Source organism: Rhipicephalus sanguineus, chromosome 10 (genome assembly GCF_013339695.2).
Source record: "Rhipicephalus sanguineus isolate Rsan-2018 chromosome 10, BIME_Rsan_1.4, whole genome shotgun sequence".
Taxonomy (NCBI): Eukaryota; Metazoa; Arthropoda; class Arachnida; order Ixodida; family Ixodidae; genus Rhipicephalus; species Rhipicephalus sanguineus.
This window is the reverse complement of record NC_051185.1, coordinates 38,231,939-38,246,029: the sequence shown is the minus strand read 5'-3', so window position 1 is coordinate 38,246,029 and position 14,091 is coordinate 38,231,939. Positions and strand designations below refer to the sequence as shown.

The 14,091-nt window shown below is 45.6% G+C and overlaps 1 protein-coding gene across 2 annotated transcripts in view; it reads right to left on the bottom strand.

The window, feature by feature from the left end:
* LOC119371680 (E3 ubiquitin-protein ligase MIB1) overlaps nucleotides 1-14,091 on the bottom strand; it is a 526,638-nt gene that overhangs the window by 16,848 nt on the left and 495,699 nt on the right. For both annotated transcript variants that reach the window (XM_037642132.2, XM_037642133.2), the window contains exons 13-17: nucleotides 10,915-11,047; nucleotides 6,659-6,745; nucleotides 5,531-5,719; nucleotides 2,741-2,922; nucleotides 856-1,048 (exon numbers count right to left, since the gene is read on the bottom strand). In XM_037642132.2, coding sequence (XP_037498060.1) covers nucleotides 856-1,048; nucleotides 2,741-2,922; nucleotides 5,531-5,719; nucleotides 6,659-6,745; nucleotides 10,915-11,047 — 784 coding nt within the window. The remainder of the gene's footprint in view (nucleotides 1-855; nucleotides 1,049-2,740; nucleotides 2,923-5,530; nucleotides 5,720-6,658; nucleotides 6,746-10,914; nucleotides 11,048-14,091) is intronic.

Genomic DNA, 14,091 nt, shown 5'->3' with positions numbered 1-14,091 from the left:
GTACCTGCCGCGGTGGTCTAGTGGTTATGGTGCTCGACTGCTGACCCGAAGGTCACGGGTTCGAATCCCTGCCGTGGCGGCCGCATTTCGATGGAGGCGAAATGCCAGAGGCCCACGCACTTAGATTTAGGTGCACGTTAACGAACACCAGATGGTCGAAATTTCCAGAGCACTCCACTGCGGCGACCCTTGTAATCATATCGTGGTTTTGGGACGTAAAATCCCAATAATTATTATTATCTTGGGTAATCCTATCCTCACATGTGGGTAGCACTCCTACGTGGGGTAGTGTGCAAGCCAACACAGTGCATCCACGTCTGTTGTTGCGACGTGCTGTGAAGAGTGATGCAGCTAGGTGTCGCCCTAGGGATGGCATCAATGCAGATGTAATTTTGGAGTTCATGAGCCGGACGAGAGATGTGAATGCAACGAGGTTCGTTCGATTCCTCTGTGGTATAGCAGAGCCCTACAAGAGCGACAGCAGATCGATCTGGTTTAGCCACGTCTGGCATGCCATTTTGTTTGCTCCATGCTTTTTCACCATGACGGACACACATTTTCCTTGCTTTGCCCAGTGCAAGCTGGTCTCCTGGTCCGTTGCGCAATTCCACCAGCTTCCCAACAACACCATCAACCTAGCCTTACAGTGTGAAAGAAGCTTGGCATCTCTCACGTTCGGCCTATGTGCACTGCTTACAGCGATAAGGCCAAATGTGATCCCATCGCATTTATGTTGTGTTGTGGTTCTTGAGTTTTCATCTGTCGTGTGGAAGCTACCATGTTGTATAAGCAGCTAATACAGCATTGCGATATGAGTGGTGTGATTGGCCTGAACTTGCGGTCACAGAAACTAACCTTTGTGCGTGCAAGCACAGGCTCCTTGCAGAGCAGGCACTTTTTGACGCGCGGTGCACACAGGGCGCAGGTGGCGATGTGGCCGCATGGGTCGAACAGAGTGTCGCGCTTCATGTCCGAGCACACGATGCAGTCCTCCAGGGCTTCCTGCTCGTTTGGCTGTGGGCTCGTTGATGGCGTCAGCATCTGGGACCTGTTGGCATGTGAAATGTGCATGTTAATAAGGAACAGGGTTGCTGCTCTGAGACCACATGTTAGGGTTGAAAAACGGGTGATGTGTCGTGTAGTCGTGATTATCAAACAGCACAGTACAGCAACTATGTGATTGATAACGTAGAAGCGCAATAGAAGAGGCAATGACAAATAGCGATTCTGTGTGTAAGGCTACGTTTTACTATTCATCAATCATTGTCTCTTCATCTGTGCTACTGTTTTATCGATCACGTGCAACCAGCTAGCACACCAATACTCACTAAGCAACAACTATTTATCTCACAAAAATTTTGAAATATTAAGCATATTTACTTTTTTTCTGGCAATACATTGTATTGCCTTTGAACCAAGAGACAGTAGGATTGGGCGTGTTGGTACAACATGATAAAAGTACCCTTCTGTTGTGCTCACCGATAAAGAAAAGTTGTTCCTTGGCTTGGCGTTGTGATGTACTTGTGCAATATCATCGTGTTTCGCGCATGACTGGTGGAACTGGTGACTGTATAAAAGCGAAGACTTTCGCAAGAAATAAACTGTTGGCAGTTCAGCGCTCTGTTCGCTCTCTTCTATCCCTTCCTGTCGCTTGCGCTGTTAAGCACTCTTTATCATTTTGAACCAAGACTAAGGCAGACTGGTTTCTACAATCAGTACAAGTAAGAACAACATTCGAAAAATTAATTTAGCTGACAAAAAATGGCACTTCAAACTAACACTGAGCGATTAATTCTGTCACAAATGTAATAATATTGAAGGGCGAGTAGGCTGTGTATTTGATGCCCATGGCCATATAGGTAGGTAAATTCAGTGGATACTCACTTAGCTTATCCATAAATTGTTTTTTTTTTGTCGTGCGCACACTGGTTATCATGCCCGCTCACTTTTGACGACACACACTCACACTTAAATTCACACTCAGCTTGTCAACCTATGCAGAAATCGTGAGTTCTTATGATAGCAGTGCAGGCACTTCTAGTGTTGTCAGCGACAAATCTTGTGACATTTAGTGATCATAGGTCACACCGTAAAAGCACGTCGTCGAAACATGGCATTACAAAATATTTACCATGCTAGATGTAAAAGAAACTTTGCAACACTGTTTGTCATAGATTAATAATCTAGCTTCCGTTCGCTCATATAGGCTTTTAAGCTCACGGAGACATCATAATTGCAAACACAAGCAAGAAAAGGCATAGATAATAATAATAATTGTTGGGGTTTAACGTCCCAAAACCACGGTATGATTATGAAAGATGCCGTAGGGGAAGGCTCCGGAAATTTTGAACACCTGGGATTCTTTAAAGTGCACCTAAATCTAAGCACACGGGTCTCAAGCATTTTCACCTCCATTGAAAATGCGGCCGCCGCGGCCGGGATTCGATACCGCGACCTGTGGGTCAGCAGTCGAGCACCATAACCATTAGACCGCCGTGCGGGTAAAAGGCATAGAAGTTAAGAATATTTACAGGAAATGATTTGACTAGATTAACCAAGCAGTAGAAGCACATTATAAAATATTTTAAGAAAAACAGATTAGTGTCATTAAGTTCCATCTTCAAGTAGCAGTACATTTTTTTTTCTGCTCCTGTGTGAACATGCACAAAGCAACACACGAGCAATAAAAATGGTCTCCATCACAATCTTACTCGGCAACAATAAAACTGTGCACACCCACCCTGACTTGTCCTTGCGACACTTGACGAGCGCATTGCAGAGATTCGGGTCGGGGCACAAGTCCAACGGGGCCTGTCCCTTTTTGTTCTTGATGTAGAGCTCTGCTCCGTTGGACACCAGGAAGCAGGCGATGGAGGCGCTGGACTTCTTGTCCGCACCCTGGCTACCCAAGCCCATTAGAAGCTGCAAGCCATCAAAAATGATTTTTTAATACAATTCGTTCATCACATTAATAACAAGTTACGCCTCATTCACAGTGCCATCACATGCTCTGTCCCGTCACCATCACGGCGCTGCTTTTAGTCAGGAGAAAGGATTTACCACTCGTTTTCTCCACAAAAAATGGGTTGACAACAACGTAGAGTGGTGCTGTACGTTTCCGTCGCTGGCACAGTGACGGAGCCCTGCCCCTACAAAATGGACCAATTAGATGTCTTCACTCAGTGCGATGCCTGCACATGTTTCAAAACCACACATTTCTTCATCGCTGAGCTTCAAGCAGTCATCACTCTAGCCTCTTGCAAAGCAACAACAGCATCATAAAAACCATTCAGCATCACGAACGCAGATATGCGATTGTCATGAAAGCTGACGTGATGAATATTCTTCAAATTGGTATGTCACAATAACATCACTGTTGCGTTTGTGGTGTACTACTAAGTTTATTCTTAGATTATGCAAACATTACACACACAAGAAGTTATTTAACTTATTTAATGAAAAATGGTGATTTCGTTTCTCTAGGTTTAGGCAATCATGGAACCAGTAGTCAGTCAACACTGCACAGAAATGTGCTACTGTCAACGTTACCGCTGCCGTTGCCTATTTGTAGACTGATCCGTTACGCCTGCTGTATGTTTTTTTGACGTGATGACGACGCGACAGAGCGTTTGACGGTTGTGTGAATGATGCCCTACAAGCACACTTTTTAATCCATGGCATAAAAGGAGCCAGTGTCATTTAACTGAAATGCCTTGGCAAACAACAGCGCTCGAATGTCTGTACTCGCTATTCTAACAAATTTTGCAAAGCCCACAGGATGCAGATATTTTTTGACTTTGTCGATTCCCTTTGGCAGAGAAAGATGAGACTTCAGGACAGCAGCAATAGCAAAACAAAACACAAACTTCTGCCCTGACAAATGCTTGTGTCCTTTGAGCCTTGTGTGCCTCTACAATTGTACGTAAGCAGAAACGCCTTGTATGACATCATTGGTATAGCGGTTGGGTCAGTTGAACCAGGGAACAATCACGTGAGTGTCAGCGGCACGTTGCTGTCGACCCTGGCTCTGACATTAGCGATGCTGGAATAATCTGGACATTGCAACAGCAATTACATGGATGCAGCAGGTGTGTCTGCACAGTCACTGTTGGCACTGCTGTAGCAATGTCATTGACACTGTCGTGCTATTGATGGCAATCACAGTTTGCATTGTGACATCAAGAGAGATCCGCTCATAAAACAAACAGGCACAGTACACGCTGCGCTGTAGTACAACGAACACATAGGCTTTTATTAGCACCTTTTACACAATGGCAAGCTCGCGAGCCTAATCTTATAAATAACAATAGTAATGTGACAAATAACACATTAAACTGCCAATACAACACACAAAACCAACATAACACACAAGGTAACACGAATATGGTGCGCCGACGTTCTGACTCACTAAGGGAGTCTGCGGGAATGAGCCGTGGAATTGCACCCATAGACCTCCCCACAAAAGGCGACCATCAACGAGCAATGCCAAGCCCCAAAATAGTGTGAATGCTCTTCTTCATGGGCTTGCGTAACCTCGCCACCAGGGCGGCGCCACCGTGGGAACAGTGTCATCCCTTGCACGGCGGTGACCACGCTAACTGTGCCACAGGACACAAGGGCACCATGAGGCAAAAACAATTTTACAGGGGGTGCAAGCATCCCCACAGCATCTGGAGGACTAAAAGCCTGTAGAGGCATACAGTGCATTTGGCTGCAATGGCAAAGGAGTCATGTAAGCCACGGAAAGCAGCAGCTGCCCCTTCCTGCTTATGCGAGCCCTGTCAAGACACACGTAAGCGTTCCTGCCGAGCCGCTTGTGTAACCCAAACTGTGGTGTAAAGACTAATATAAGTGTAATGGCCACTCACCAACAAAGAAAATATACGTAGTCCTTTATTTAGGCGGTGGCAAACACCGACGATTTCCTTCCCCTTCCAGTTTCTAATAGCAAAGCTGTTCTTAGTTGACCCTTTGCCGGTGCCAGTGTCACGCTGGTCACATGGCCTTGCGGTGTGACGAGAGTGAGGCTCAGTAGGAAGGAAGGAGGGCTGTGCCATACCAAAAGCCCAGAAGAAAGGGGGGAAGGCAGTGCATTACCGAGAAGGGCGAGAGTGAAGCTTGGTGGAAAGGGAAGGACCAATGGAAGACGCACCAAGACGTGCGAGGGCGAGGCTCGGTGGAAAGGGCGAACCAATGAGAGGCGTGCCTACAAGGGCAAGGGTAAGGCTTGGCGGAAAGTGCGTCAGAACCCAACTGTTTGCGAGAACAAGGTCAACGCGGGGCTCGGTGGAGTATAAAGGAGGGTGTCGGTTCTTCAGGAGTTCGCTCTTCCAGAATGGCCAAGACTGCTCAGACTCCCCAGGAACAAGCCGCCTCACATAGGCAATAGAAAGGCAACAGCCTGACTAAGGGGGGGCATCAGCTTCGCAAAGTGGAGCGGGCTGGAATTTTTCCTCCCACTTTAGCAGTGCAAAACAGACCCACCAGCCAGTGTCATTACTCAACGCACACTTGCTTCTCTTATCCTCACCTCCAGGTTTCCAGCAGTGGAACTCGAGCCCGCAGCTGTGCTCAAGCGTCCTCCCCCGGCCTTGGTGACGTCCTGCATGTCCTGCAGGTGTCTCAGCTGCGACAGCGTGTGGTGACGCAGTGCCTCATGCAGCGGCGTGTCACCGTCCTTGTCTGGTATGTTCAGGTTGCAACCCTCGCGTACCAGGTGCTGCGAATGGTGGAGTGTTAGATAAAAGTTACAATGAACATGCTTGTAACTATTTACCATCTGTTCATTTATGATACAGCATGACTGTGCTTGCTTGCGTCTATTCTTATCTTGTGTCTTCTCGTTCTGATCCCATACTTACCAATACCTTTTATTTATTCTAGGCTCAGGATAAATACCGTTCACTAAACTGAGAAGTCATGTGCTATTGTTTGAAACGTAGTTAAGCAAGATATTACTCCTTCTAAATAATCTATTAGTGACCACATATATGATAAGAAATGGGTCATAAATATGCGCTTCTTTTAAATGAACCTTAACTAAAATTAAAGTGTTCTGAAGTGTGACAAGTCAAGTTGTACTGAATTTCCAGGGGTATCACTGAGACCCAAATGAGTTATGCAAGCAGAACAGTTGCAACAAATATAAGCAATTTCATTCAAGCAACAGCATACAACCAAACGGACACGTTACTGCTTCGTTTGGTTTTCCAGTTATGGCGTTCCTAATCAGAAATATTGAACACATCCCCTCGTCGGCCAACAATATAGATAATGTGTTTTCTGCCACATAATAAGCATTGCTGGCTCAGCTAGATGTGGATAAAGTAATTTACCCGTATTCATAAATAGTGGATAAAGCACCGTGGTGTTGCACCGTAGCTGCATGGATAAATTTCATCACTAAATGTCAGACAGATCTATCGTTAAAGGCTATTGCATTATTGAATAAGTACGAATGATGCAGCACATTTCGACAACATAATTTATACATTGCTTAAGTCTTGTGGAGCTGCGCTATGATTGGATGGTTTCATGAAAAAACACACATTACATTTTAAATCAAGTATGGAGGTATGCACTCCGGTTGTCATGAAGACTGCAAAACACTTTCACAAACACTGCACGTGCAATCACTAGGAATGTGTTGCGCACTCACCCTGACTATCTGGGCATGCTGCCTTTCGACAGCAAGGTGCAGCGGTGTCTGAAGGTTCACGTTCTGCAGATCCATGTTGGCATGGCCCTGAATTTAAAATGAAATAAACGTCCTCCATAAGTTCACAGTGATAGGATGAAAAAATATCCAGACTAATGTGTGAATACTATCACAAAGAGATGTCAGTTGCATGCATGACATCTGCGATATGCATGCATGACAAACACGCGATATATAGTGAACTAAATGTCATCACATGAATGACTTCATTTGCCTCTAAGGCAAACGAGGTGATGTATGCAGCTCTATGCTGGCTGCTTCGCATTACATTGATTCCCAGAGCACGTGGGACCTCCCGGTTTTTTTAATAGTACATCAATTCGACTAACATTTGTGGTCATGGCTTTAGATATTTATAAAGCCATTTGAAGTTGAAAAGAAAGTTTATTACATGCAGCGCATCAATGTACCAACCATCATTTTTATGCTGGCAGAACCACCACACAAGCAGCTTCCATAAACACTAGCTAGTTCAGCAAAACCTCGCTTTTACAAAGTTGCATCTCACACAAGAGCTTGGTTACATAAAAAATTTGTTACAAACACATACCTGTTACACCGCATTAGCAGTGAAACAGCTCTACATTTACTTTGTTATATCCAGTAATTCGTTATAAACGATAAACCACTATGTCCGTGCTAGTTATATCGCGGTTTGACTAATTTTTGCAGAAAACTCAGTGCTCAACTAAGCAGGGGTGGAAGCGCGCTTTAGTGTTTTGGAGCAGCTCAGGGAGCAGAAATAATGCTGTTTTGGAGCAGCTTTGGAGCACCAAAATGTGTGTTTTGGAGCAATGCAAGTTTGTTTTCGAGCAGAATTGTAGGGTCAAAACATTCCAACGATTTTAGAAAACATTCACACTGATGAACCAACCACACTTAACACAAATGATATATATATATATATATATATATATATATATATATATATATATATATATATATATATATATATATATATACACACACGCGCGCGCGCTACGTGTTATCATTAAAACATCACAGCTGTGATAGAGCAATGACTCAGGAAAACGAGATAAGCAATGTTTTGAATAGCTACACTTGACTAGACTGACAAATGAAAACCGTTCATGGTAATGAACGTTTTTCAGCAGCGGCGTTTTCGCGCCGCGTTTGCCGGGTTGCTACATTTTCGTCAAAGGCCCATGCCGGCTTCAAAAATTTCCTTCGAAATGCGCGGAGGTCAGCGCCGTCTGGAGGCATTGGAAGAAACCAAACAAACACGCGTCTGTACCCTAAATTCCGCTTGTCGGACGAGCAGGCGATGCGCAGCGCGAGGTGCTTTCTTTTCTACTTCGAGTAGGAAGACGCGGCGCCGCGATTTTGAGATGGTGTTCGTCAAAATGACACGCGTGACCCTCCAACCATGCGTCAGTCGCGCATGAAATAAGCAATTCGGGGCGCAACGGCACGACTTCACGAAGGCGTTCGTCAAAAAACACGCGCGTCCCTCGGCGCGCGCAAATCGCGCCAAAAATTGCGCCTCGCGCTTCCACCTTTTTCTTCAAGTTCCCTTTCAAAGTTTGTCAATTATTGGTGTCGGTTATATGCACGCAAATATGGTACTTGAGGTGCGATGATACTAGATGTCGCAAGCGCACAATTTGTATCCCGTGGTTCTGTTTTCGTACTACCTCACATTCGTGTTGTGAGTAATAAACGTTCGAAGCATAGGCGTGCGCACAGGGGGGGGGGGGGGGGGGGCGCCCCCCCTAATCACCCAAGAGGGGGGGCGCAAAATCTGCCCCGTACATTGACCCTTCTAGTCACCTAAGAGGGGGGGGGGGCGGTGCAAAATCTGACGCATACATTGACTTAGTAGGGCGGGGGGTGGGGGGGCGCTGCGATGAACCTTTGCCCCCCTGATGGGGAACCCTGCGCACGCCTGTGCTTCCAAGTGTCTATCTTGTTCTTTTTTGTATATTTCTTCACTCGCCACCTCATGTACCAAACTACACACAGCAACGGCGGCGAGCGGCATGTCATGTGCTGCGGATGGTATACGAGCTACAGCGTACTCGACCACGAGCCGAGCGCCGGTTCTGACGAGCCAAAATCGAACAACGCGACCGATCGCACTGGCGAGACTAAGGTCGTCGCTGCACGAGCGTGTTTACATGCTGCATTTATAAGGTCTAAGGGCTTGTGTGCAATGCAAAAAATTCTGCACATGGAGAGGCACGCTCTCACTAAAAAAAAAATGAGTTTCGGAAATGGTCCAACCGACTTACATAAACCGAAGCTCTGTGAGTGGTTTCGAGGTTGGTAGTGGCTTCATTGGCCGCAAACGGATAAAACAAATTTTTCTTTCTCATGCAGACTTACGACACAAAATCCATATTACACACTCAGCTCTACAGCAGTTTCCTTAATGCAAAGTTTCTAAATAATGGTCGCGCGTATACGTCCGCGGCAGCTGCTCGCATTATCCTCATGGCCTCCCATCAAATTAAATATTCGCAGCAAATAGAACCTTTTCGACATTATGAAGCGTCAACGCGCGCGCACTTACTTTTATTCATGTTCGCAATCCCAGGCCACGATGACACAAACCGCCTCGAGCGCGTAGCGCGCCAAAAAACTCCGTTGCCGCCGGCGTCACAATCGAAATATGGCCGCACCAACTCACTTTCTTGTAGCTAGCTCCTGTAGGCCCGCTAGCTTTTTTGCGCCTTCGACAACGTCACGAGAGCGCGCCAAGTGATGTGATCATGATATAAGCTCGCATAGGCGCGCCATGACACGGATGACAGCGGCACATGAAGGCACCAAACTATACCCTCGGTGATCGGTTCCGGCGGCGCACCGGAGCCCATCGAGGAGGCCGTGCACCAAACACCGCTTGGGAGCAGTTTCGGCGCAATAATGCATTTTGGAGCAGGATGGCGCAGCAGAAGAGCATTGGCGCAGCGCGGCGCAAATGGCGCAGAGCTTCCACCCCTGACTAAGGGCAAGTCAAATCTCGACAACAAATTCATATGTAACAAAATAATAAAAACTGCCTCGCTGCACAAACCATTTTAAAAATACATGCAGTGCTGTGAATACGCGTTAATACCAAATTTAGGATATGAAAAGAAAAGGTTCGTGCAGCTTTTACCGAGTTGCACAAGGTTGGGGCAGAGCAGAGCTGGCCGGCACTCAGTTGGTCCTGGCTTGACTAGGCACACGTGTACTCACATGTTGATGCACGAAGTGCTCACGTGATCACATTGTAAATCCCGAGTATTGGCTAGGTATTGATCGGGTTTGAGTGGGTGTCTCTTTCTTTCTATTTCTTTCTTTCTCTCTTTTTTTTTCTATTGCTTCCCTTTCTCTCTCTCTCTATTTCTTGCTTCCTCTTCTTTTCTATCTCTTTCTCTCTCTCAATTTCTTTCTTGCTCTTTCCTTGTTTCTCTCTCTTTCTCCCTTTGGTTCTCTTTCTGTCCTGAACTTTGTTTTTTCTTTGTATTTTTTTGTGTCCGTTTCTTTCTATTTCTTTCTTTCTTCCATTTCTCTCTCGCTCTCCTCTCCCTCTCTGTACTCGTTCTCTTGCTCATCTGAGTTATTGCGTCTCACACCGGACGAATCGAGAGTGCGCGCCTGGTGCTCGTGTTCGGGGAGAGAAGCAGATGATGACAAAACGAGCGTGCGCCGGCATGATGATGATAGTTTCTTGTCTACTACTTCGCGAACCCGGGCAACGGCTCGCCTAAGAGCGCTGCTGTAAAAAGCTATTTTCACACGCCGGGTGCGACTTCGCTAAAACGAGGTTTCACTGTATTTGGAACACTCTATCAGTCTCAACACAATAGCTCGTATACTTCGTTATATGCGACGTTTTGTAATAGCGATACCCGGCCCAATTTTTTTTCAGGAAGCCATGGCATCACCCATGTTGTTTGCACAACAAGTCAAGCATTGATACAGCAAAACCGGATACACTAAAACCTCGATATAACGAACACGGATATAACGAAATATCGGTTATAACGAAGTAATTAAAGAATAGTCTTGCAATACATACAGTGTTAGGAAAATATGTTTATAACTAATTTTCGGATATAACGAAGTTATTTTAGTGTAAAATATAACTTCTTTATAATGATGTTTGAGCGTACAACGAATGTAAAAATATTTTGTCATAGCCGTTACGGTGCATACAGCTTACTGTAAGCAATCGGTTGGGCACTCACCTGATGAATGAGCAGCTCCGCAACTTCCACGTGGTTGTTAAGGGCAGCGAGATGAAGCGCGGTGTAGCCGTCGTCTTTCTTTTCGTCGACGATCCAGGGCCTCGGCAGCTTGGCCAGCAGGGTTCGCATGGCACTGCACGGAAGAAAGACCGGACAATTTAATTACGTGAATGCAGCGAGTATGTATTTTCATTAATTCATTTCATTAGTTCGATGCACCAAACACAGGTTGGGTATAAATACTACCCAACAGGAATTCCCGAAGTGGAAACTGTCGATTTGGGGTTAGGGTATGAGCTTGTAAAGCGGCAGCACCTAACACATTATATAACGCACATATGTTTATCAGGTACAATGAAAAAAATAAATAAATAAATAAACAACACAAGACGCAACGCCCAGAAAACAAGAAAAGCGGTTCGATTTCCTGAAGTTTGAAGGTATTTTTCGTAAATATTGTCAGAAGTCAAAGGACATAAAAAACAAGAAAACAGGACAAAGAAGTGAACAAAAGAAAAAGTGAAAAAAGGAAGCCAACACTAGCCGATATCTGCCAACGACAACCACTGCTGGCAGTATGAGCAGTACGGACCTTGAGAGAGGCAACGTGCAAGGACGGGGCGGGAAGAGGGAATGGAACACGAAAGTATATTATCAAAAACATAAAGGCAAGTACGGAAAGCTAGAGTTAAGTACAAAAAATAGTAGTCTCCAATGTTTGACAACAAGATCATCATCATCATCATCATCATCAGCCTGTCTACGCCCACTGCAGGGCAAAGGCCTCTCTCATGTTCCGCCAATCAACCCGGTCCTGTGCTTTCTGCTGCCACGTTATACCTACAAACTTCTTAATCTCATCTACCCACCTAATTTTCTGTCTCCCCCTCACGCGTTTGCCATCTCTTGGAATCCAGTCAATTACCCTTAATGACCACCGGTTATCCTGCCGACGTGCTACGTGCCCGGCCCATATCCATTTCTTCTTGATTTCAGCTAATGTCCTTAACCCCCGTTTGTTCCCTGACCCACTCTGCTCTCTTCCTGTCTCTTAAGGTTACACCTATCATTTTCCTTTCCACCGACAACAAGATATTACAATCCATAAGATATGAGATAAGGAATGATTTCATTGGTTGCAGAAGAAGCTCTAGAGCCGACGGTTTCATTAGATGTGTCTAACAAAGAAACGAGCCCCTCGAACAATTCCCCTTCTTTAAGACGATAACTACAAATCATGAAACGCAAAAGGAAAAATGCACGAAGTATTCGACTAACGCAAAAAAAGAAAAGGAAAAAAAAATACAGCGCAGTTTCCACTAAATTGCGCATGGCTGGGTGACAGCAAATCTGGTGGGCACCTACCTGGTCCTGGCTTGGCTAAGCTCCTACCCTTTCACCTGTCTCCATTTTATTTTCCGATTCATGGGCGCCGCCATCTTGGACTGATAAGCGATTGTTCTGCCTGTTTTCTATGTCGTAATATGAAATGATCATGGTCATGAAACGATGAATGTACCGGCCCAAGTGTTTTCGCGCATGCGAGTTCACCGTAGCACTGTTTGTTTATTTGATACGGACACAAAACTACGTTATCAGTCCAAGATGGCGGCGCTTGAGCGTGTCTGGAAAATGGTGTATAACACCATTTTCCAGACTGGTGTATCCAAAATGGTGTATAACACCATTTTCTGGAAAATGGTACTATACACGACTATTCTTGCTCTCTTTTCTTTCGAGTCTGTGTCTTTCTATCTTTTTCTCTCTATGTCTATTTCTTTCTCTGTCTTTCTATCCTTTTATCTCTTCCTTACCTTTCTTTATCTCTTTTTCCTCTTTCTTTCTGTGTCGCTCTTTCTCTCTCTCTCTCCTCCTCATTTCATCCACGTCAACCTCACTTCCCTTTCACACTCCCCCCCCCCCTACTATACTATACCACACAAGGCTACGCTAAGCTCTGCTAGCGTGCCTAGATAACCGATTGGTTACGGCGCACGCCTTCGGATTGTGGGGACGCGGGCTCGATCGAGTCTCGCCACGCCAAGAATTTTTTTTTTCGGCAAGAATTTCTCTCTTTCTATATCTTTCTTTCTCTCTCCCTCTCTTTCTGTACATCGTTCTCTCGAACATCGGAGTTAATTGCATCGCCACGCCGGACCAATCGGCGCGCGTGTTCCGGGATCGAAGCAGAAGAAAAAGGCGATGAAGAAGAGGACGAAGACAGGGCGTGCCGGCTCATGATGATGATAATTTTCCATCGACGACACACGGCAAACCTCGACCCTAACAGATCCGCTGTGAAGAAAAAAAAAAGTATCTTGATGGCATACGCCTTACCTGGCACCTAGCCGAGTGTCCTTCAGGACCTTTTTTTTTTGGGCAATAAAGTTTCACCACCACCACCAACACCACCACCACCACCACCACCACCATACGCCTTCGCTTGCGCTATACATTCCTTTAAAGACGATAATCTTTCTCGGGGAATTTTGGTCCGTCTGTCTGTCTGTCGCCCGATTCAGCCACCCGGCCAAAGTTTAACCACTTGCTGAACGCCCAGCCATTTTGAACTGGTAGCGCCGTTCATACTTGTGAACATTGTCGATCAAAAAGCAAATGTTACGCATATCTGAGGCGCAACGTCAATACGTAAGCATTAGGTGGCGTGTTCCTTAGGCTGCGCTGAAAATGCTAGTGTTTTTTTTTTTTTTTTTTTAGGATGCGCTGCAAATGCGACGCTATGAGCCAGATGCGACGATTCAACATAGAGGACGAGGACTCATGTAGTACGGCCGGCAGAGACTATATCTATCGTCTTTCGACGACATTTGCAGCGAAGCACGCAGATACGCGGCCAATTTTTTCGTACAGCATCGTTTTCATGGCCAGCGCGATGTTCTATTTTTCGCCAGACGCCGACATCGGGGCAGAGGCGAATTAAGGTCGTTTCTCTTAGCTCCTGTCATGCATACAAACGCGAAGACGAGCACTTAGCTGACGATATAAATAATGAAGTGGAAATTAAGTGAGATTAATTGAAGGCCAATGAAGCGAGACGAGGAAGCACTCTCTTAATTAAGCCTCTGAAATTTCTATATACCACCGTCGTGAGACGCGACAGCTGACAAGATTAAAAAAATATACATATATATAAGGAAAGCAGGAAATCAGCAGACA